The sequence below is a fragment of the Aethalodelphis obliquidens genome, unplaced genomic scaffold, assembly GCF_003676395.1.
Source record: "Aethalodelphis obliquidens isolate GAN/ISIS:26980383/991018 unplaced genomic scaffold, ASM367639v1 scaffold31, whole genome shotgun sequence".
Lineage (NCBI taxonomy): Eukaryota > Metazoa > Chordata > Mammalia > Artiodactyla > Delphinidae > Aethalodelphis > Aethalodelphis obliquidens.
Genome location: NW_020837975.1, coordinates 8,711,119 through 8,734,150, shown reverse-complemented (window position 1 = coordinate 8,734,150; position 23,032 = coordinate 8,711,119). Strand labels below are relative to the sequence as shown.

The 23,032-nt window shown below is 40.9% G+C and overlaps 1 protein-coding gene across 4 annotated transcripts in view; it reads left to right on the top strand.

The window, feature by feature from the left end:
• The window catches only part of STK38 (serine/threonine kinase 38), a 42,635-nt gene extending 20,090 nt beyond the window's left edge, over window positions 1-22,545 (top strand). For 2 of the 4 annotated variants that reach the window (XM_027127059.1, XM_027127057.1), the window contains exons 5-14: window positions 829-912; window positions 4,788-4,911; window positions 7,137-7,291; window positions 11,389-11,491; window positions 12,340-12,401; window positions 17,417-17,534; window positions 18,566-18,689; window positions 18,859-18,954; window positions 19,928-20,022; window positions 20,512-22,545. In XM_027127059.1, coding sequence (XP_026982860.1) covers window positions 829-912; window positions 4,788-4,911; window positions 7,137-7,291; window positions 11,389-11,491; window positions 12,340-12,401; window positions 17,417-17,534; window positions 18,566-18,689; window positions 18,859-18,954; window positions 19,928-20,022; window positions 20,512-20,642 — 1,092 coding nt within the window. In that variant the 3' untranslated portion in view covers window positions 20,643-22,545. The remainder of the gene's footprint in view (window positions 1-828; window positions 913-4,787; window positions 4,912-7,136; window positions 7,292-11,388; window positions 11,492-12,339; window positions 12,402-17,416; window positions 17,535-18,565; window positions 18,690-18,858; window positions 18,955-19,927; window positions 20,023-20,511) is intronic. The other 2 variants (XM_027127060.1, XM_027127061.1) reach the window with 2 other exon arrangements.
• Window positions 22,546-23,032: the final 487 nt, after the last annotated feature.

Here is a 23,032-nt window from a genome sequence, read left to right as displayed (position 1 = left end):
AGCTTTCTGTTCAGTGAGGAGGGGACGTGGGACTCGAGGAGAACATAAAGAATGGTGCAGGGAGAAGAAAACATACATATCTTGGGGGAAGAGGGGGAGGATGTGCAGGAAATTTCCAAGAAGTTTTGTTTGGGTTTGCAGACCATTTATTTTCTTTTCATCATGAATTATCTGTTCTCTCTTAAAAAAAAATTGAAAATAGAAAAGAGAAAGAACTGCAGAAAACCCTACTTCCCTGATTATGCTATTAATGCTATTATTTCCCTAATTATGCTATTATCCTATTAATAATGCTTCCAGGCATTTTTTTTTTCTATACCTGAGCTTTTGCTATTGTTTTAAACATTGTTGTAATCATTTCCTTAGGTTTTCTGAGCTGACTGCTTGACATGTACCATGGGTTTAATGAGTCCTTAAGTTCCAGAGTGAGGGTTTGTTTTTTTCTTTATGGCCATGCCACGTGGCTTTCGGGATCTTAGTTCCCCGACCAGGGTTTGAACCCGGGCCCTTTGCAAGTGAAAGCCCCGAGTCTTAACCACTGGATTGCCAGGGAATTCCCACAGTGAGGGTTTAAAATTAGATTGATTTGTTCAGCTAGGGAGCCAGAGCTGTTCAGATGTGGAGATATTTGAGTATGTTTCCAGCACTGACTTCACTGTGTGTAATATATCCATTTTGGAACATTGAAAAGCATTTTCTTCTGCTTTGTTATTGCTAGTTGCTTACATAAAAATTACAGTACTTTTCCAGTTTAAACATTACTTCCTATAACACATGAAAGCATTAGCTTGGCATTGTGAACTTTTGGCATTTCTTTATAACTTTTAGGTGCGGCTTGTTCAGAAGAAAGATACAGGGCATGTGTATGCAATGAAAATACTCCGTAAAGCAGATATGCTTGAAAAAGAACAGGTAAGAGCACAATTGAAGCAGCGATTTTAGTCAGCTTGTGAATTTCTGTCTCCTAGAACTGTTCTTTTTGCTTAATTGAAGTGTATATTCCTATTTTAGTTTTCTTTAGCCCTGTCATGTATGAATATACATGTAATATTACTTTTCTTTCTCCCCAAAAGAAGGAGTTACATGTATTTTAAAAGTACAAATAATGCCTCTACATCATGTGCAGACTTTTTAAAGTTGAAAACCTACTAGAGAAATATCTGATATTTGTGTCTCCCAGTTGATCACGAGCTGTCCTTGTCATCAGGAGGCTTTTTTTGAGGTGTTTCTTACTGTGGTAGCATGTTCCTTACTAAATGCTGAGAGATAGAAGTTGTATATACACCTTGGAACTGAGGCTTAGCAATTAGAATTTAGAATTTGCGATCTAAAATGTGTCTTACATTGCTTCATTCTGTACATGCAAACCAAAGTTGGGTCTTCTCAGTGGCTCATCACTACCTAAGACCAGTCTTCTTTTGGAATGCATTTGAAAAAATATAATGCAAAAGGCAGAGCAATGCAGATTCTCCTTTAATGATTAAGGATACTTTCTAAAACCTCAAACCTACTTTGCAAATAGATTTATAAGATGCATTAAGTACTTCATGTAGAATAAACTAAGATTTTTAAATATTGGACAATACATTAAAAATGAAAATGCAGACTTTCTATAAATCTAATTTAATTTAGCAGGTTGCTTAAGAACAGATTGTAATGGGTGACACCTGCAAATATCCTGTAGAATACCAATTGCTACAGGAGGGCAGAGAGACCCCATGGAAATGAGACCTCTGGATACAGAGCCTAAGAGCCGGGATGGAGACCAGCCCCACACCCAGTCCTTCCTGCTGCTCGAGAGGAGGTGTAATCACCAAGGCTTCTCTGCCCTTCATTTAAGCGCCAGCTCAAAATTTGGGATTTTAATTTTCTCTTTAATTTTCCGATATTACCCAGAAGCTTTAGACTCCCAGGAATTTTGGTCGAGAGTATCAAATACCCTGGCAGTATATCTTCAGACAGTATAGTTTATGCTAACACCAACCTTATTCAAAATGCACACTAGCCCTATTAATTTATATCTAGAAATTAGTGTGTGATATGGGTGTAGGCACTGAAAGAGTTTCAGTTAATCTTGAAAAGGAAAATGTAAGGCTGTATTGATTAGTCAGTATATTTTGTATTTCACAAGTAAATTCTATTTTTACAAGATATATTTCCTATAGTTTTAAGCAAGACTCAAAATCTTCCTTTATCAAATGATTACCGTTCAGAATAAAATTGTAAAGAGAAGTACACATCATGAGTTTGACTTATTAATCCTTCATAGCATGTGCCAGAGGTAACAGAAGTGGTAACAGGATGATCCAAACATATTGTGTAAAAACATTTGCTCAAGTACTGTACCTTCCTCAAAATCAGTTTCTAAGTTTTCTACATGAAAATAAAGGACATGTCTGTTCTGTTAAAAATTTTAATGTTTAAAATTAAGATTTTAAATGATGCATTAACTTAAATTAGTAGCTCACCTTGCTGATGGACTCAGCTCTTTAAGTTTGATCTCAGTGTGGTCCAATTAAAGTTTCTGGCCACAGACTTTACCTGGGTCAGCCGTCTTGAGGAAGCATGCAGCAGCTTTGTGGGGCAAATCCATCACTTCTGGGTGGGGCTGACAAAGTATAGATTCAGAGCCTAACTTTTTGTAGGTATAGGTGGCTTATCCAGAGGAAAAGTTTTTGCTTGCTCTTACAAAACTGAGCAGGAATTACAGCTACCCACTGAGAGTTCAGGTTGTTATTCTGTCCCACAACATGGAAATTTCTGCTACCTGGAAAATAAATTTTAAAGGATAAGAGACCAGCATGTAGCTAGTCTCTTCATGTTTCTCTTCCAGTGCAAAAGGAAAACCTCCAGTTGTGATGCCAGTATAGTGTTAGGATGGAACCAAAGACTGACTTTCATCTCTGCTTCCCTAGTGCCCAGGGTAGCAGCTAGCATGTGATTCCCCCACCCCATTCAATATTTATGGAACAGGGGAAAGGGAACCTCTGGTGTGAGTTGCACCTCTGGCTCTTCCCACCCCTACCCTAAAATCACCTGACTCCACCCCTAGATCTTGAGGTTCTTAGCTGCTGTCTCAGCCCCAGAAGAGAAGGGCAAGGTGTGGTCACAGTACCTGTAGCTTTCCCTGTGACAAACTGAGAATGTTGCAGTCACCATCCTGCCCTCTAAGGCGAGTGACAAGTGGCAGTGGTAGTGTCTGTTCTTTTCCGTACATCCCTACAGTAGGTAGAGGCCTTAACAGGAGACAAGGGAAGCAGAGGTGGGTGAATGCTGCCGTGTATGGTCTTCGTGTAGTAATTGACTGGGTCATAGCCAGGTCTGCATTTTAGCAATGCATTTTTGGCATGAGCATTTCCTCAGAGCATTACTTGGCTTCTTCATGATTTTATAGCACTGTTCCTTATCACCCTTATCCTCTTCCATTTTTCCCACCCTCATACCATAAGTAGAGATGTAAAAATGTAAATTTTCTAAGACAGCGGTCCCCACCCTTTTTGGCACCAGGGACCGGTTTCATGGCAGACAATCTTTCCACGGACTGGCGGGGGGAGGTGGGATGTTTCAGGTGGTAATGCAAGCGATGGGGAGTGATGGGGAGCAGCAGATGAAGCTTCGCCTGCTCGCCTACTGCTGTGCGGCCCGGTTCCTAACAGGCTGCAGATGGGTACTGGGGACCCCTGTTTTAAGACATTGAATTTATTTAAAAATTTCCTAAAGAACAATTTTGGTAGAAACTGAAAACTCAAATACTTTTAGGCCTGTGGGAGTTAGCATGGAAGAATGAGGCAGGTTAGGTGTAAGACAGGAGAGAGGGCTGGGATCTGTGTCTTTGGTAAAGACATCCCAGTAAAACAAACAAGCATACAGCACATTGTCTCAAAACAAAAACCATGGGCTGAGTTTGCCAATAGAAGTGCCGGCTTGTGAACTTGGTATATCTTTACCTCTGAACATATTCTAGAAGGTCCAGCCCTGGAACATATGTTAAGGTCAAAACCTCTATTCAAGGATTGGACTGGGTCTTAATAAATTTAGACCTGATTCAACCCAGTTTTGCATGTTGTGACACTTTATATAAGAGGAGAGGGGGTGGGACTTGATAATATGCAGCAGTGTTTTGATTACTATTATATGCTTAAAGTAGATAAGGTAAACTTGATAATAATAAATTAATTCTCCCGAACGTTTGGCAACTTGGTCTTCCTCGCTAGATATTTCAGTAAAAATAGAAAACGGCAAGGTCATAAATTTGAATCTACAACTTTTCTTAGGTGTTCTTTTATTTAAGTTCAGTAAGAACTGATCGAGCACATCCTGTGTGCACAGCAGTGAACTGAATGCTGTGGCATCAGAGTATTCTGGAATTGTCAACCAGGGCATTGTCTTTGCAGATGTCATTGAAGACCTGAGGGAGGATGTGTTTAGAGAGTCTCATCTTGGGGACTTGTTTCTATCAAAAAGGATTATTAGGACAAAAAGATATGCAAAAGGATGGTAATTTTAACTAATCAAAGGTTCCATTTATAGCACTGTTAAAGTTTCCCTTTGCATTCAAGCCATTGATTTTGCCATTTTTTAAGCCTTTCATCACTCAAGTTTTCATCACTGAATACCTTCAAGTCAAATGTTGTCAATTTTGAGTTAGTAGGTTTGCCTAAGCATAAATTAGATCTTTTGTATCTTCACAGTTTAATACTCAAAACAGTATTTAAATTGTTTAAACAAATATACAGTCTAATAAAGCAGAGCAAGGCTTGTCATTAATCAAATGCGTGTACCTCCAGGTTGGCCACATTCGTGCGGAGCGTGACATTCTAGTGGAGGCAGACAGTTTGTGGGTTGTGAAAATGTTCTATAGTTTTCAGGATAAGCTAAACCTCTACCTAATCATGGAGTTCCTGCCTGGAGGTAATTACTTGACGATGAAAGGTCATTTTTCCTTTTTGTTTTGTGGTTTCTCTATCACATCAATTAACCCTCCTTTCTACTTTTAATCATGCTCACAAAGTTGCTTTCTGTATCTTTTTAGGTCTGTAAGGAGGTCAGTAACCTGTCTGTGCTGGGGTGCCTTTCTACAGCTTTAGGGCCGTAAAAGTAACCTTCTCCTTCATTCTCATAATTTCAGATGGATATTTCTCTCTTTTCTTTTTCTTTCTAAATATATAGGAATAAACTAGGGGCTTTGCCTGCCCTCCTGTCAGTGGAATCATGTATAATTAGTTACCCCAGTGACAGAATTGAAGCTATTACATTCTTTGCTTCAACTTTTTTTCTATAACTTATAAGAAGTGAATTTCTCATTACCTATATTGGTAGCCACAATCAGTTTCTCATTTCTGAGATTTCAAGTTTTATGTAACTCGGCATGTGCATCGTCTGAGACAGCTCCAAAGTACACCCAGAACAGAGCATGCATCTGTTCTGGGGAACACAGTCTGTTTCCCAGTGAGCAGACAAACTGTGAGCACACTGGTAGGAAAGAAAGAAAACTTTTTCTTTTTTGCTTCTATAGCAAAACTAATATAATTGTGGTGTAATATTTGATCTTGTGACAACCTTTAGTTTAGATTTAGGGTCATCAATAACTTTTTATTAACAACTGATGAAGGCTAGAAAAGAATCTATCTGATAGAATGAGGAGAAACTTTTTAACATTTAGATGCCAGTCGTTAAACGGGAGTAAGAACCAGTTCAGCAACCAGCCAGCCCCTTGACATGTGTCTCCTCAAACCTTACCTGCACCATCTTCCATAGACTCTCTTGTCTCCTGGACCCTGCCCTTTGCACCTGGTGGAGCTGGCCTGCAGAGCCATAGACTGCCTGGCCTGAGCGCTCTGATCATCTGGGCAAGGCCCACACAGGTCGGGCCACAGCGCTAAGGCCTCACAGATAACTTAGAGCTAGCCTGAGTCTCTGATGTGCCTCCAGATTGAATGCCTGGCTGCCAGGAGTAATAAGGCAATCATGTTTTTCAAGTTTTGGGGCAAAAAGGAGCATTTTAATAAATGGCTTAATTTTTGCCCAAGGGTAAAATATCCACTTTTCTCCAAGAATACAAAACTTCCCTCAAAGTTATAAATTAAATTTAAAAAGCAGCACGGCGCTCTATTAAAATCAGAGGTTTCTATCTCTTTTCCCTGTTTTCTAATATAAATGTCTTCCTATGCGATCTAAACTGAATATTTCCTGTTTCTTTTAGCTTTAAACTGCTTATTCATATTTCCTTTGCTTTCCTTTTGTCTGACTGTTGAGTTAGGATCAGAATCTTTTTTTCACCATTTTATGTTGATGGTATTAAGCAGAAATAATTAAATTTCGACTTTGCAGAAAACTAAGGTTACCTTTTAACTGCTAAAATACTGATGTTGTGTTGTAAAAGTTGCATAAAGCATTTTGGTATATATTTAAGTACCTACAATAAAACACTGGAGAAAAAAACCCAACTGATCTAGGGACGTGTTCACCATGTACTTTTGGGAGGCAGCTATTACACATCCTAGTCTGTAGCATTTTCAGTTCATATTTAGCTTTTGTTGAGTAACACTTTGCTACCTAAATCCCACCTTTTAATTTATGTTCTAGTGTTTTGTGAATAAACATTGGAGAGCTTGTTCTCAGCCTCCCAGAATTTTTATGTTTTTGTTGTTTGGCATTTCAGCCTCTCTCTGATAATGGCAGTGCAGCCTATGTGGAAATGCCATTTGGTTCTAGGTAGAGAGAAGTTTGCAGATATTTGTGCAAAGTATAAAGTAAAGTAGCTTTTTCCCCAGTCCAAAAAATTATCTTAAGCAAATGTATTTATCTGTCTACTTATTTATTTATTTTAGTGTGAGAGGAATTTCCTTTCTTTCTCCAAAGTAAAAGGGAAATCACAGCTCAGGGGTCAGCATCAGTTAGCTTAGGTGAAAGTGTTGTGCAATCCCTGGCTGTGAATTTTACCTTGTAAGTGTTAGAAACTGCTTACCATTTCTGCTCATATTGGGCATTTCCGCCCGTAGTGGGTAATCTCTGGGACAGAGCAGAGGCCTGTTTAGCACCGCCTTACATTGGCAGATAGGGGAGACACATTGAAAACTGGCATTTATTCGTGTGTTGTTTTGTGTGTGTGTGTGTACTTTGTATCTTGTTTCCAGGGGACATGATGACCCTGCTGATGAAGAAAGACACACTGACAGAAGAGGAGACTCAGTTTTATGCAGCAGAGACAGTATTAGCCATAGACTCCATCCACCAACTCGGATTCATCCACAGAGACATCAAACCAGACAACCTTCTCCTGGACAGCAAGGTACTGTGGGGAGTAGCAGCCTGATCAGCGTGTCTTTACCTGTCTTAGCAGCCTCTGCTTTAACACCTGCGTGGCTTGCAGTAATCACAGTAGGGGAGCTGTGAGCTACCCGGTACATTTTTTTCTTTTTCTTACAGGTAAGTTTGCTTTTACTTACTTTCTCTGAAAGGCTTATGAATTCCATAATTTGACTGAACAGTTCCTCGTAAAGATAAAGAACATTTTGGAAAATGATGAAGAATAAAATTGATTTAAGTTATTTTGTAATAAAGCCAAAGATAGTCATCTTCTCTTAGCATATAATTAACTATACTAATGCATCACCTATTGAGAACCCTTTTGTTGGGCAACCTCATCTGTTGAGGATCCCAGCCAAGAACCAGCGACAGCAACAATAATCTGCTACAAAGTTCAGGTTCCAAATCCTGTGCCCTCTGCTTAAGGCAGAGTCCTACTCAGTCTCTGTGATGGCGTCTTTTTAGTCATCTTTAGACATGCAAATGAGGTTAGTTGCCTGATTCTTAAACTCACAGCAAATCAGAAGAGAATCCCTATGCTGCTAAATTGTTGGATGCTCCTTGGCAAGTTCTTCCACTGTCTGGATCTCACTTATCTATAAAGTGAATATATTGATCCAGAGAAGCTCCAAAGTCTCTTCCAGCTCTAAAATTCTAGGTTGTTGTGTTCTGGTACATAGAATTGTTGTCTAGACTGAATTTTTCTTTAAAGTAAGAAAGTAAATTTAACTCCTAGGGTATTTTTCTTTCTTACTGTCTTTTTTTTCTTTTTTTTTGCGTTACGCGGGCCTCTCACTGTTGTGGCCTCGCCCGTTGCGGAGCACAGGCTCCGGACGCGCAGGCTCAGCGGCCATGGCTCATGGGCCCAGCCGCTCCGCGGCATGTGGGATCTTCCCGGACCGGGGCACAAACCCGTGTCCCCTGCATCGGCAGGCGGACTCTCAACCACTGCGCCGCCAGGGAAGCCCTCTCTTACTGTTTTTTGATAACAGTCTTTGAAAAATCTGAAGTTTTGGTCTACTTTCTTTGAAAACCTTAATCTTTCTGTTTAAAGAGGGTAGGAGGTTTGTCAGATAATTTCTTCTAGTTAATAGTTTTTTTCTTTATTTTAAGAATAATGTCTATACGTAGTGGAAAGTTTGAACAATACAGAGAGCTATAAAGAAGAAAAATACCTATAATGTTATCGTTCGAAGATCACCACTGTTCTAGTAAAATAGCTTCAGTACCTTTTCTGTTTGTGTCAGTTTATGTACAGTTAGTTAGCATCGTAAAAGTAAATAGCTTGGTATTCTGCTTTTAAAATGTTAATGTATATGAAATTATTTTTCTGTTCTTAAGTTCAGATACATATATATATATATATATTTTTTAAACTGTGCCTGATAGAAGGGTTTTATTTTTTTTTAATTAATTTATTTTTGGCTCCCTGGAGTCTTCATTGCTGCACGTGAGCTTTCTCTAGTTGCAGTGAGTGGGGGCTACTCTTCGTTGCGGTGCGTGGGCTTCTCATTGCGGTGGCTTCTCTTGTTGTGGAGCACGGGCTCTAGGCGCGCAGGCTTCAGTAGTTGCAGCGTGTGGGCTCAGTAGTTGTGGCTGTCAGACTTAGTTGCTTCACCGCATGTGGGATCTTCCCGGACCGAACGGATCAAACCCGTTTCCCCTGCATTGGTAGGCGGATTCTTAACCACTGCGCCATCAGGGAAGTCCCAGATATATTTTTAACAAAGCAGTAACCCTACTTTGTGTGGTCTTGGGTTCAGATGCCTTGGTCCTGTACCCCAGGTGCCTTAGTTCTCACTTAGTTGTAGGCCGTAGTCTGTGTTCAAGGTCAGCAAACATACTGAAGGCCAAGAGCTTGGGGACTCAGTCTAGCTGAGGTGGATTTGGGAACCCTGTTTGGTGCAGACATGCTCTCTACCATATGCCAGCCCAGACTTGTAGAGGAGAGCTCATATATGTGTTTAGCCATATAGATTATAGAAGAGAAAATGTAGACATTTTGAGTTCCTCCTGTATACTCAGAAGAGCTACAGAGTTCCCTGAAAATTTAGGTTTGAATAGCACTTGCTCCAGGCACTGCTTTTTTTTAAAAATAAATTTATTTATTTATTTTTGACTGCGTTGGGTCTTCGTTGCTGTGCGCAGGCTTTCTCTAGTTGTGGTGAGCAGGGGCTACTCTTTGTTGCGGTGCGTGGGTTTCTCATTGTGGTGGCTTCTCTTATTGTGGAGCATGGGCTTCAGTAGATGTGGTGCATGGGCTCAGTAGTTGTGGCTTGCAGGCTCTAGAGCACAGGCTCAGTAGCTGTGGCGCACGGGCTTAGTTGCTCCGCAGCATGTGGGATCTTCCCGGACCAGGGCTCGAACCCATGTCCCCGGCATTGGCAGGCAGATTCATAACCTCTGCGCCACCAGGGAAGCCCCGGCACTGCTTTTTAAGACACTTTTTCTTGGAGGTGTCCAGGTAAATCATGTAATTATGAGAACTATAAAACACTTCCTTGGCTTGCAGAACAGGTTATTTGCAAGTCTTAAAGGAAGATACTAGGTTAGCAGGCCCAAAGCTGTCTTTTGTCTTTGGTGGTTTACCAAAGACAGACAGATAGACACACACACACACACACCCCTAATGGGATAAAAAAAACCTCCAAAAACCTGACCCTACGGACTGAAGGAGGGTGGTATCATGGAAAGACCACAGATGAGTCATTGGAGCTCAGACCTTGGCCACATCACTTTTAATTGTGTGACCTTGAGCAAGCAGTATAGATCCCTGAGCATCAGGAGTCCCTCCCCTGTTTTTGGTTTTACCTCCTTATCTACTTAAAATTTTGGTTAGTGGACACTTGGTCCTGTCTAAAATGTTCATAAGACGCTTGGTCCATGCAAAAAGTTCCTTGCAATTTGGTCCAATCCAAAGTGTCCATGCCAAATGGTTTTGGACAGAGCCAAGTATCAAGGACCTTTTGGCGTGGACCAAATGTCCTGCAAGGAAAATCTCACCACCCCAAGAACACCTTCCTCTTCCTTAGGGCTAGGCATGTGCCAGGTACCAGGTTAGGAGGCTTACTTACATGCATTAATTCCCATCATTCTTGCCAGGAAGATATCATTATTCCCATTTTCCAGATGAGATCAGGGGGTTGGAGAGGTTAAGTAATCCTGGTCTGGAGAGAGAGAGCATTGATTTCTGGCTTTGGTTCTGCCATTTCACCCCAAAGTCATTTAATGACTCTTGAGTCTGAAGTGTGGCTTAAGAATGAGACAGCACACTTAAAGGCATGGTGCCTGGCTCACAGGAGGTGTGAGTTTTCTTTGAAGAGAATGATAAAGTCAGAGACTTATGATTGGAATACAGTGTGGCAGTATTTGTCAGTAACTGTGCAATAAAGTTTATTCCCTTTGTCTTTGGAATAGTTTACTCCTTGGCATTTATTCTTATGAAATAACTCATGTGGGGAAAAAGCTATATGAACAAAGATTTGTTTATTTACTCATCACTTAACAGCCATTTATTAAGACCATCTTCTGTACCATGCGTGATTAGGGTTGGGAACACAGGCCCTCTCTGGCACAGGGGTGCTTTGAGAGTGGATTAAACATCCAGTATCGGGGGATAGGTAGACAGTGATGTACTAAGTCATTTGAATATTATGTAGACATTAAAGATGATTTTGAAGAAACAGAAGAATATTTGATTGAGTTAGTTTAAGAAGTAAAATTAGATGCTGTGGATACACCTGACACTAATATAATATTGTATGCCAACTATATTTCAATATTTTAAAAAAATGAAAAAAAAGTTAGATGCCATGGAGGCTTCAACTAGTTTTAAAGTTTATATTTGGACAAAAACAAAGGTAATGTGCAAAAATGAAAATACTTTTATTTGTATAATAGGATTTGGGGTGATCTTTAAAGAATTTGTTTGCTATTATATATTTCTCCCTGTAGTAAAAGAAAAAGCAGCATCCTTTGGCTGTGGAGCTGCAATGGATACTGCACAGAGCTGGAGAAGATAATTCTCTGTTCCACATCCATGAATGTTCATCCATTCATTACCTTGTTTCCTCCCCATAGGGCCACGTGAAACTTTCTGACTTTGGCCTTTGCACAGGACTGAAAAAAGCACATAGGACAGAATTTTATAGGAATCTGAACCACAGCCTCCCCAGTGATTTCAGTAAGTGTTCAACAGTGATGTTAGCCTTTTTATCCCTTAACTGGGAGCTGTTCCCCTGGTAACCAAAATATGTGGGATGGATTAGGAGATTCTCACAGTTTGAGTCTTTAGAGAGTAAAAATACCTTCCCAGGTTTGCCTGTGATTTGTACTATATGGTGAGGCAAGATGAAGGCTACCAAATGTGTTAAAGGCAGATGTCCAAAAGAGCATTCTTTGGAGCTCTTGAGGTTACAAGGGATGAATAAGGAGCAGGCAAGCAAAAGTAGTAGAGTAAAGAGTCCTGGGAACAACTCCAGATTATATTTATCCTTGGTGCTTCTTTCTGTCATGGCAGAAAGAAGTTTATGAGTTACTTTCACTCTATCAAACCATTGAAACTCTGTAGTAAAATTACAGTTCATCCTTGAGAAGCTTATGTCCATAGTGTATTATATATTCAGAAGTCTCTGATTATGTAAGTTACTACTGTTGGAAATTTGATAGTAATTTTGAGAAGTTGTGAATGTTTTAGGTCCACTTTGGGACCTTTGCTTCTGATGAGACTGAATTCCCTGTGATTCTGATTAAATTCCCTGTAATTTTGTTTAAGGTCTGTCCGTGTCCTCTCTGGCCACCTGATCCACATAGAAGTGTGGCTTACAACTCTTATTGTGTGATTCTTTGAGTTAATGCTTTAGAGCCTCTGATTTGGGCTTATGAATTTGCTGGGAAATGTGTCATCCAGAGTTATTGATGTATGGGCAGAAAAGCAAGACTTGAGGGTCTCATGTGGCTTGAACCAGAGCCTAAAAAAGTAGTAAACTTTATTCCTGAACTTTGATTAGAACTTGTTTTCTCTGCTTTTAGCTTTTCAGAACATGAATTCCAAAAGGAAAGCAGAAACCTGGAAAAGAAACAGACGTCAGCTAGTAAGTAATATTTGTGGCTTCTTAAATGCTACAAACCAAGTATGAATCAGTTTAAAAGTATGCACATAAATTTGCATTTGATAAATGTTTGCAGCTTACCTATTCCTTGTTTTAAATTACCTTAATAGAGCACTGTCATTATGTTGGTAGCGCCAAAAGTAATCTTTTGAAGGAGGGCAGATAATATGAGGTTGTTCTGGTTGTGACATTTTCAGTGGATGACCTCATTCTGACCTTTTACATTGGTGACAACCCCTTTCCTTCCTGTTTTACCTTTTCCCTATGTTTATGGTGGTAAAGGGGTTATATTTAAGATGGAGTTCTCGCAAAATGAAACTAAGTACAAATACCTACCCAGAGCTTTAAGGCTGTGGTTCTCAAACTTTAAAAAGTTTGATTCACTGAGTCAAATCAGTTCACCTGCCCCACCCTTTCCTACTTTATGGTGGAAAAAGGAACTTGGTGATAAAAACTGGAGAGAAATTTAAGGGAAATGCTTACTTTACTAGTATTTGAGTATATACACATAAAATTATGCCCCACAAGCTTAAAAATAAGTAACATTATTGCATTTACCTTGATATCAATAGCATGTTGGAATTTATTTAAATAGTACAAATTCACCAGTGAAATACTGCTGTCTAGGCAAACTTTTATTCTGACTCATTGGTTCATAAAATGCAATGCACATATCCCAGTGTCTAGTTATTGGAGAATTATTGACCAGATATAATAGAAATGTGTATCACTACATACTTAGGCTTTCCTAGAAACCCAATAGCAAATTGAAAATAGTAAAGCTAAACTATAGCAGTTGGTCATTAGAAAGCAAGAATAGCAGGGATGGAAAACTATGACTAACTTGGAATGATGATCATGCGTGTGTATTCGCTAGAAATAGTGGCACTTCTGCTTGTTGGTGTATACAGTTGTAACTTGGCAGGTTTGCCAAATACAGTGTTTTGGCCAGACTTCTTAGTAAAATAGTGAATTAGAGTTCTCTATAGTATCTTTAATAACTCATTTAGTAGGTTGCTACTAAGTACCTGTTAGTCATATGTGAAAGTGGAAGCCTTAGGATTAAGAAAGAATCAAAAGAAAGGCTTGCATTTTTTGGATTCATTTAAGGCCCATCAGTGGGTCTCAAGACCATGCTTTGAATATTATGATTTTTATGTTAAACCTGGGTTTTGGAAATGTAGAAAATGAAATTAATCTGTGATATCTTTTCTAACATTAACTTGGGGATACTTAAGTTTGGTATAGCTAGTCACATCATAGCCTTCTTTTCATAGTTTGTTAAGGATTAGGGAATGTCAGGAGCAGATTTGGTCAGGCGCTTCTATTATGTCTCTCATAGAGCAGTAGATCTTAGCCTTGGCTACATACCAGAATCACCTAGGGAACTTCAGAACTTACTGATGCTGGGTCCCACCCCAAGAGATTCTGGTGCAGTTGGTTTGGGGTATACAGTCTCGGTATCTTATCTGATTTTTAAAAGGGCTCTGGGTGATTCTACTGTGCAGTGAAAGTTGAGACCCTCTAAGAGACTATTTCTTAAACAGTAGCTCCTGCATTATTGGGAGACTGATAATTATGTTTTGGAGGGTAACAAAAGGTAAGGAATCTTCTGTGATTAAAAAAATTTTTTTTTAAAGCAAACTAAGATTTAACCTTTGGCGACTGTAATTTTGGGGGTAATTAAGCTTAAATACCTTAAATTATTCTTGTACTCTGAGAAGCTTTATGCCCTTTGACATATGCCAAAGGGTCATGTCAGACTTACTAGGAACCCCTTATAGGTCTATAAGGAAGGAAATGTCCCAAGTTCCATATTTGGAGTTAAGTGTTATTTAATAGTTAATGTTTTTTAATCTGAATAAACTTAGGTTCTCATGCTGTGGTTAAGGTTCTTGCCTTTTTACTCTATCTATAGTAGAAGTGGTCATCCTCATATGACCTCCTCTGATAACTTGAAGAAAATAAAGCTAACTTTCAGTCTTCAAAAGGTCAGTTAGGGCTTCCCTGGTGGCGCAGTGGTTGAGAGTCTGCCTGCTGATGCAGGGGACACGGGTTCGTGCCCCAGTCCGGGAAGATCCCACATGCCGCGGAGCCTGCGCGTCTGGAGCCTGTGCTCCGCAATGGGAGAGGCCACAACAGTGAGAGGCCCGCGAACCACACACACACACACACACACACAAAAAGGTCAGTTAGCCCTGTGCTTTTGACCTGTCGTAAGTGATCCCATTCAGCTAGTACCAAGTTGAAGGTTAATATTAGTTAATACTTAATATAAATTTATTGCTCTAGGTTAAGCCTAACGTATATAATTGTTCACCCTGCCTGCTACTTTTTTTTTTTTTTTTTTTGGCCAGGCCACGGGGCCTCCAGGTTCTTTGTTCCCCGACCAGGGAGTTGAACCCATGCCCCCTGCAGTGGAAGTATGGAATCCTAACCACTGGACAGACAGGGAATTCCACTCCTCTGCTTTTAAAAAGTAATTTTGGGGCTTCCCTGGTGCCCCGCCCGTTAGGATTCCATGTGTCGGCGGCTGTGTGCGGTACGCGGGCCTCTCACTGTTGTGGCCTCTCCCGTTGCAGAGCACAGGCTCCGGACGCGCAGGCTCAGCGGCCATGGCTCACAGGCCCAGCCGCTCTGCGGCATGTGGGATCTTCCCGGATCGGGGCACGAACCCGTATCCTCTGTGTCGGCAGGTGGACTCTCAACCACTGCGGCACCAGGGAAGCCCCAAAATTACTTTTTAAAAGCAGAGGAGTGGAATTCCCTGTCTGTCCAGTGGTTAGGATTCCATACTTCCACTGCAGGGGGCATGGGTTCAATTCCCTGGTCGGGGAACTAAGATCCTGCATGCCGCGTGGTGTGGCCAAAAAATAAAAATAAAAAAGATAAAGGCAGAGGAATGATAAACATAAAATTGAGCATGGGGGTTAGGAGGAGAGGCAGGAGGATGGGCTGGTGGGTACACTGTTAGCTTGAATAATATCAGTGATACATATTTTGGTTCTTCATTTGGACTCATGGGTATTCATTTTATTATGCTTCATAATTTGGTAATTTTTTGGTATGTAACAAATTTAAAAAATCATAATAAAAATGATAAGCCTCAAAAAAAAATGATAAGCCTCAGTCTGGGAGAAGATATTTGCAATATATAAAACTATAAAGGATTAATGTTCTGATGAATCAGGATTAATGCCTTGGATTCATAAAGAATTACTACGAGGGAATTCCCTGGTGGTCCAGTGGTTAGGACTCCACATTTTCACTGCCAGGGCCAGGGTTCGATCTCTGGTCGGGGAACTAAGATCCCACAAGCCGTGAGGCCAAAAAGAAAAGCTAAAAAAGAAAGAATTCCAAGGAATCAGTAAGAAAAAAGATGATGCAACTGAAAAAAACAACTAATGATCAAAGGATCCGAACAGTAGTAATTCACAGAAAAAAGAACTGAATGGCTAATTAACATATGAATATGCACTCAACCTTACTAGAAATAAGGGAAATGCAAATTAAAACAGCAAGATCCTATTTCATGTTCATCAGATTGGTAAAAATTTAAGAGTCTGACAAAGACAAGTGTTGGTGAAAGTGGAGCACTAGGAGCTCATCCCACTGGGCATGTTAAATAGATGTAACCACCTTGGAGGACAACTGGATGATGTCTGATTAAGTTGAAGATGCTCATGATGCAAGACCCAGCAATACTACCCAGTGCCCAGGACGTGTTACAAGAATGTTTATTCAGGTGTTACTTGTTATTAGTGAAACATTGGAAGCAATGTAAGTGTTTATTTAGAGAAGAATGTATAAAAAACATTGTGACATTTGTATAATGGAATAGTGTACAGCAGTGAAATTGGTGAACTAGAGCTATATGAATAAATCTCAAAATCATAATATGGAGTAAAAACAAGTTTTAGCACTATAGAATAATGCAGTACGGTATGCAACCCTTTATTAAAAGTTGAAATATACAAGAAATTATATGTCATTTATACAAATATCAATACAAGCATAGCACAGGGGTAGTTATGATTTCAGGATAGTTATGACTTCAGTGGGGAGAGGAGGATTCTGGCTTTAATCATTTCTGTAGTTTTGTTTCTTTTAAAAAGGAATGATCTGAGACAAATATCACAGATTATTAACCTCTCTTTAACATGGGTAATGTATACATGGATGTTGTATTGTCTGCTTTTTTTTCTGTATATTTGCAGTATTTCATAATAAGTATTTTTAAAAGTCCACACAGCTGTAGCTTTTAACTTTAGAAGTTATATAATATGGAAAGCACTTAGATTAGAGCCTTCCATGTGGTAAGCCCTCAAATGCTGAGCACAGGAAGGCTTTTTGACTGTAATTCCCCTAGTATTGTAGTCCTGGTATATGAGAGTAGATTACTTGAATTTAGAAAATACTCTTCTAAGAACTAGTTATATAAATGTTTCAGTTTGATAAGCAGATACTTATAAACCTTTGACCAATAGGTTATAACTTTAGCTTTTGATAATAAAGTTTCCCTTTATGATTTTCCAAATTAAAGAGGTGGAAAGAGGGATGGTTTTGAGCAAGATATTTAATTTCCAAACCAGGCTCTCTGCCAGTTAACTAGTTCTGAGGCCTTGGGCAAAGCCGTTTTGGGTGTCAGAGTTTTATCTGCAAAATTGGGCGAATAAGGTCCTCTTTGCTGAGTTTTGTCATAGGCTCATAAGCATAAAAGGAGTACAGGGCCTGGCACTTACTGGGTGCTCAGTTATGGTACTAGTTGCTACGACAGATACCTTTGACCTAGTGAATGGTCTCTCACCTCACTGACAAAGCTTTATTTTCATTTTGGAAGTTCTCTGGCAAGCCAGACTTGCCATTAAGCTGCTGGGCCATCCTGCTTATTTAGTTTGTGGGTAGCTCTAGGTGATACTTGTAGCCTTTGGTCTCTAGAACAGAACTCTGGGCACCCATCTTCCTGCTGGGCTTCCTGATGTGTGTACATGTTTCAGGCCTTCTCCACAGTAGGCACTCCTGACTACATTGCTCCTGAGGTGTTCATGCAGACCGGGTACAACAAGCTCTGTGATTGGTGGTCGCTGGGGGTGATCATGTATGAAATGCTTATTGGTAAGTTGCGTGCTTTCAGAGGACTTTTTCTGTGCAGTCAGGAAAGAGTCCTATGTTGATAATAGACTGTTTCAGGTGGGGGTCATCTAAGAGCACTTTTCCCCCCTCGTCTTTTAAAGTGAAGTTTCCTAGGTAGAAAACGCTGGGCCATCAAATGTATCCCACTATATTATGGCTCCCTGGCACCCTCTCATGGCTTTGTTGATCATTTATCATGGTTTTCTTCGACTTTTCCATCCTCTCCATCTAGCAACTCTTTCATTCACTGGCATTTATTAAACACCCATTGTATACAGAGAGCCTTCACTGGGCTGTGTCTCAAGCACTCTACTTCTTAGTTGCTGTCCCCCCTTCTCTCTCAAAGCCTTCAGAGCATGGACCCCTCGTACCTCTCTCCCTGTTGATTGGTATGTCTGTGTATTTAGGGGACACATCTGTGGGGCTGGCCATATGCCTGAGCACTAGGAGAGCCCATCTGTCCGTGGTGGCCCTGAGTGAATCTGTGTGAATGACTGGTGTGGCATCGTCTGGCTGTGTTGTCTTTGGGAACACTGGACGCATGCCTGTGGAGGCGGATGTGGTCTGTGTAGAGGGCAGGTGGAGTATTACGGTGACTATCCTTCTCACCTGTAGTTCTCAAAGAGAGGCATGGTGGTCACTTTTCCCAAATAAGGATATTCCTAGAATGGAGTCATTTCTTAATGATGTTGTTTCATCCTTTCATTTTCCTCTTTGGGCACAGTGAGCCCCGCCTCTGCAACTCTGCTTCTGTCTTCCTTCCTTTCTCCAGCTCCAGCTAGTAGCTGGCTCCCTAGTGGTACCAGAAGCACAACTTCACTTTGGGTTTAGGAGTTTGGGGGAAAATGAACAATTGGTTTAGATGTTTCCTGGGGTGAGTGGAAATCCTGTCCATGTCATGTAGGGAAGGACATATAGGATCATTAAAGATATATTAGAATCAGATTAAGGGGAATAATCTCAGATTCAAAGTTCTGGGATGTGAGAGCTCCGAAGTTCCCTTTTTATTACAGGCTACCCACCTTTCTGTTCTGAGACCCCTCAAGAGACATATAAGAAGGTGATGAACTGGAAAGAAACTTTGACTTTTCCTCCAGAAGTTCCTATTTCTGAGAAAGCCAAGGATCTAATTTTGAGGTATCAGAGAACATTTCCCCTGTCCCCCAGCCAGGCTTTTCAACATGAGTGAATCTATTTTTAAAAATTTTCATCATTTCCTGGGTTGGTCCCTCCTTCCTCCCATTTCTCCTTTTCTTTTTCTGAAGAGACTACTTGAGGTATGCTGAAAGGCCTCTGTCTTTTCCAGATTCTGCTGTGAATGGGAACATAGAATTGGAGCCCCTGGAGTTGAGGAAATCAAAAGTAACTCTTTTTTTGAAGGTGTTGACTGGGAACATATCAGGTATATCCGTATACAAAGTTTCAGGATAATTTCAGAAAGTCTGTAGTTTGCTTAATACTAATTTAGAAGCACCACTACTGGCAAGCCAAGTATGGGAAGAGAGCTTCTTAGAAATTCAGAGTCTTTTCCTGATTTTCATTCATGGCGAGGATTGGGAGTTGGGGTTTCCTGTCACCCATGTGCCATGGGACACGTTGAAGCCAGCAGTCATTTCCAAAGTGAAGTGAACTTTGGATTCCACGGTGAAAGGACCACCTAAGCATTGTGTTGCACTTGCTTTTACCAAGAACACACCAACTTCTCTAGTGTTAGGAGCCACCAGCAGGACTGTCCCTGCCCCTAGGGTGGAGGCTATCACTGGGAGACAGAGAAGGAAGAGAGGAGTGGAAGAAGCATAGAGTGGGGAAGGGCGCAGAGGGGGAGTGGAGGGGAAACGTGAAACTTGCGGACAGGGCTCGCAGAGAGCTGCCAGCGCTGCACAGACCTCCCTCCTCAGCATTCATTGGTTGAGCAGAAGATGAAGTTGTCATCCATTTCATAGTAGTGTTCTAATTCGCATGCTTGTGATTTCTACCTTTGCCTTTTAGCCACTCTACTTCGTTGGCACTTCTGGTAGAAGAGGGGCAGAGCCCTGCACGAGGGGGCATTTAGAGGTTCAGTTTCCCTTTTCAGCAGACAGGGCAGGCTGTCAGGGAGAGTGTGCTAACTTTGGATTTTAATCTCTCCTTATTTTTCTTGTCTTTCTTCCTAGCTATGAATAATTGTTACATTTTTTTCATCATAGTTTTGTTTGGTTGTAGTCAGCTGGTGTGGTTGGTCAGTGGTCATAAGCTTTTCAAAGGAAATTAATGCTGCCTGCCAGTGGACAGTCTTCCCTTGTCAGACCAGGGGTCTTTTTTGGAGAAAGACTTGATTACTTGTGATCCATATGTTTACTAACCGTAGTAATTTTTGGCATGTCTGTCCTTGGCAGAGAGAGGCCTGCTGCAATATCTATTGAAATCAAAAGCATTGATGATACCTCAAACTTCGATGAGTTTCCAGAATCTGATATTCTTAAGCCAACAGGTAATTCTACCACTGCCTCAGGCTGCCTTATAAGTGCATTATTTCCCCCAAATTTTGGGGTGATGTTTACAAGTCAGGGTAGAGAACATGGAGAGGAACTGCAGGCTCTTTGTAAGTATTTTTCCAGTGTTAATGCAGGGCAGCAGTGAGACCTTGTTGAATGGAAAGTAGTGAATACAAACACCCATATTTAGCCTGCTCAGCTGGATGGGTGAACCACAAAGATTTGTTCTCTTGTTATTTATTAAATTAAAGGTTAGGTAATCTGAAATGACAGAAATGAGAAAATAAAACTTTTAAAATATTGTGAAAAACATGAGGTTCAGAGAACATAGGCAGGCAAATGTAGAAATTTCGCAGAGTGAAAAATAACTTTTCCCAGATAGAAGCTGTGATATGTTCTTCAGAATGTCATGTACTGAGTGTCAGTACTGAGTAGTCCATCAAGGTAAGGCAGTGAATCAACTCTCACATCTGTTTCTTTCCCAGTGGCAACAAGTAATCACCCTGACACTGACTACAAGAACAAAGACTGGGTCTTCATCAATTACACATACAAGCGCTTTGAGGGTCTGACTGCGCGGGGGGCAATACCTTCCTACATGAAAGCAGCAAAGTAGTTTCCTTGAAATGGGATCCTAAATTGAGCAGTTCTTTGTACAACATCATGGTTTTCTTCTCACATAACTGTTTTGAAAGAGCTTCGAAGAAGTTTATGGAACCTACCAACGTGTCATGGTAAACTCCTGAAATGTGATAGTAAGTGGATTCTCTTCCATGACGCATCTGATGACCTGTAGAACAAAGACAACCATTTTTACTACATCAGCCATTAACGGCTGTCCTGCTTCTTTAGAAGCATCATGAGCCAATTTGATGTTTTAAAAAAACTTGAGTTTTCCTAAGTTCATCAGAATGAAGGGGGAAAAACAGCCATCATCCAGCATTGAGATTGTAACATATACTTACTGAGTATCAGCCAATTCCTGTGATTTTGTGACATATGCTTGCTACCAAGCCCACCAAGTATTTTTTTTCTTTACAGCTAAAAGTTCCATAGTACTAAGGAAACAAAGCAATAAAGAAAGCTTCAGTAGCCAGCATTCTGGCTGAAGGAAATGATCCACCATTCTGAGTGGGTGACGTGGTGGTTTCTCCCCAAACCTCAGCCTCGGGCAAGTAGCTTTTTATAGCCTCCATTCATGGTGCACTTTATTTATGGTACTAGGATAAAGACCCTTAGTCCATTTTGATTTCCTTCTACCCATCTGAAATACTCACGCTGCTTTTCTGAGTGTTGATGGGAAGATACCAGCTTGATCCTTTGTTGCTCTTAGAAGGCCCAAAAAGCCACTGGGCATTGATTGCCAAGGAGTCCTGGATCACATGGAAAACCCTCACTTTCTCTTCACGGCTGTTATTAGAAAATCCCTTTGGATGTTGCCGTGGACTAGCAATACCCACAAGTGCTGCCAAAAGGACCTCGGTTTATTCCTGGGAACACAGCAAGGAGAGCCCAGGCAGAAGCAGGAGGCCTCGAACCCTCTTGGCTAAGGTGCTGCTCCTGCTCCGTGTCCAGACCTCCCTGCAAGTGGTGAAGGAACGAGCCCAATACAAAGCGCAGAGCCAGCCTGCAAATCCGTGCGAAGTTCACGCCTCAATCTTTGGTGCAACTGTATTTGTATCCTCTTAGTATTTCTCCTCTCCCAACTTTAAGTAACCATTTTGCCTTGGAATCATGATTACAAATTTTTCCTTTGCAGATGCCTTCCTGGGGGATGGTCCTCTTCACCCTGAAGGGTCACGTGCAGGCCTGGGCTGACCAGGCCTCTCTGCTGTGGTGTTCTCTAGAGAGACCCTCTGAATTTTAGCACAAAGTGCCTTTTCTTTCACAGCTGCCACCGCCTTTAGAGGACTTTTGCTGCATCAGAAGAATGTGGAGGCTCCATATTAATGCATTATTACTTTTAAAAATTTTGATAACTCTTAAAGCATCATTTGCACCTATGTGGTAACTTTGCCTGTTGCAGAGTGTCATAGCCAAGCCACAGCTGGGAGACTGCTTTCTGCCAGTCTTGAGGTTGTTAACATCAGCTATGAAAGGAAAGTACGTCCTAGCTTAGCCATTCAGAAAAGAAAAAGAAAAATGGACTATCAGAGTTACAGTAGTAAGTGAAACTGCTTTGGGTTTTAATGTCTTAGAGGAAGAAAAAAGAATATTAGGGAAATATTAACTCTGGATGAAGGTAATGTGTTTCCCCTTATTCTTTCATTCATGGTTTGCTAGTGAAAAGGAAGTGAGATTCTTTTGTGTAACTTTGTAGCTTCTTTGGATTACCAAATAGTTGGGGTCTTGACCCGTATGTGTTTTGCAAGAGTATGTGGTAAGCATGGACAATGAGAGGTAATGGGAGGGTGGTAGGTAGTCTGTGTGTTGGGGAGTGGCAGGGGATAATTTGTTTTTGGGGGGGAATGCCCACATTTTAACTTTTAAATGTCTGAATAAACGGTGTGAAAGCAATAGTGTAAGTCTGTGGCTCATAATTCAAAGAGCCAGAGTGCTGAAGGCTTCCTCTGACCCTTTTGTCTGCAAACCGTTAAACGCTGAAGACCACCTTTAGGCAAAATGCTTTACCATCTCAGGGAAGATGGGACCTGCTTTTTTGTTCCCTGAGAACAAGTCTTCTGAACTGGAGTTCATGTAAAGAGACTGTCTTCTGTTGGCCTCACGTCTATGCTCTTTTCACCTGGCTCAGTGTTACTGGGCAGTAGGCACTCTTGCAGTAAGTGCAGTTAGGCCAAGGGGAGACCTGCCGACGAAAGTTCTGTAAACTGGTGGACCCTTTATACAACTGTTTGTAGCTCAGCCCCATTTTTTTTCAGCCTGGGGTTGACCAGGAATTTCACAAGCTCCCAGGATGGACTTCTCAGCTCCCTGTGTCCACCAGAGCAGGGCTCTGTCTCTGGATTTAGATTTAAGGAGTCTTATGGGTCCCACTTCTTACCTCCT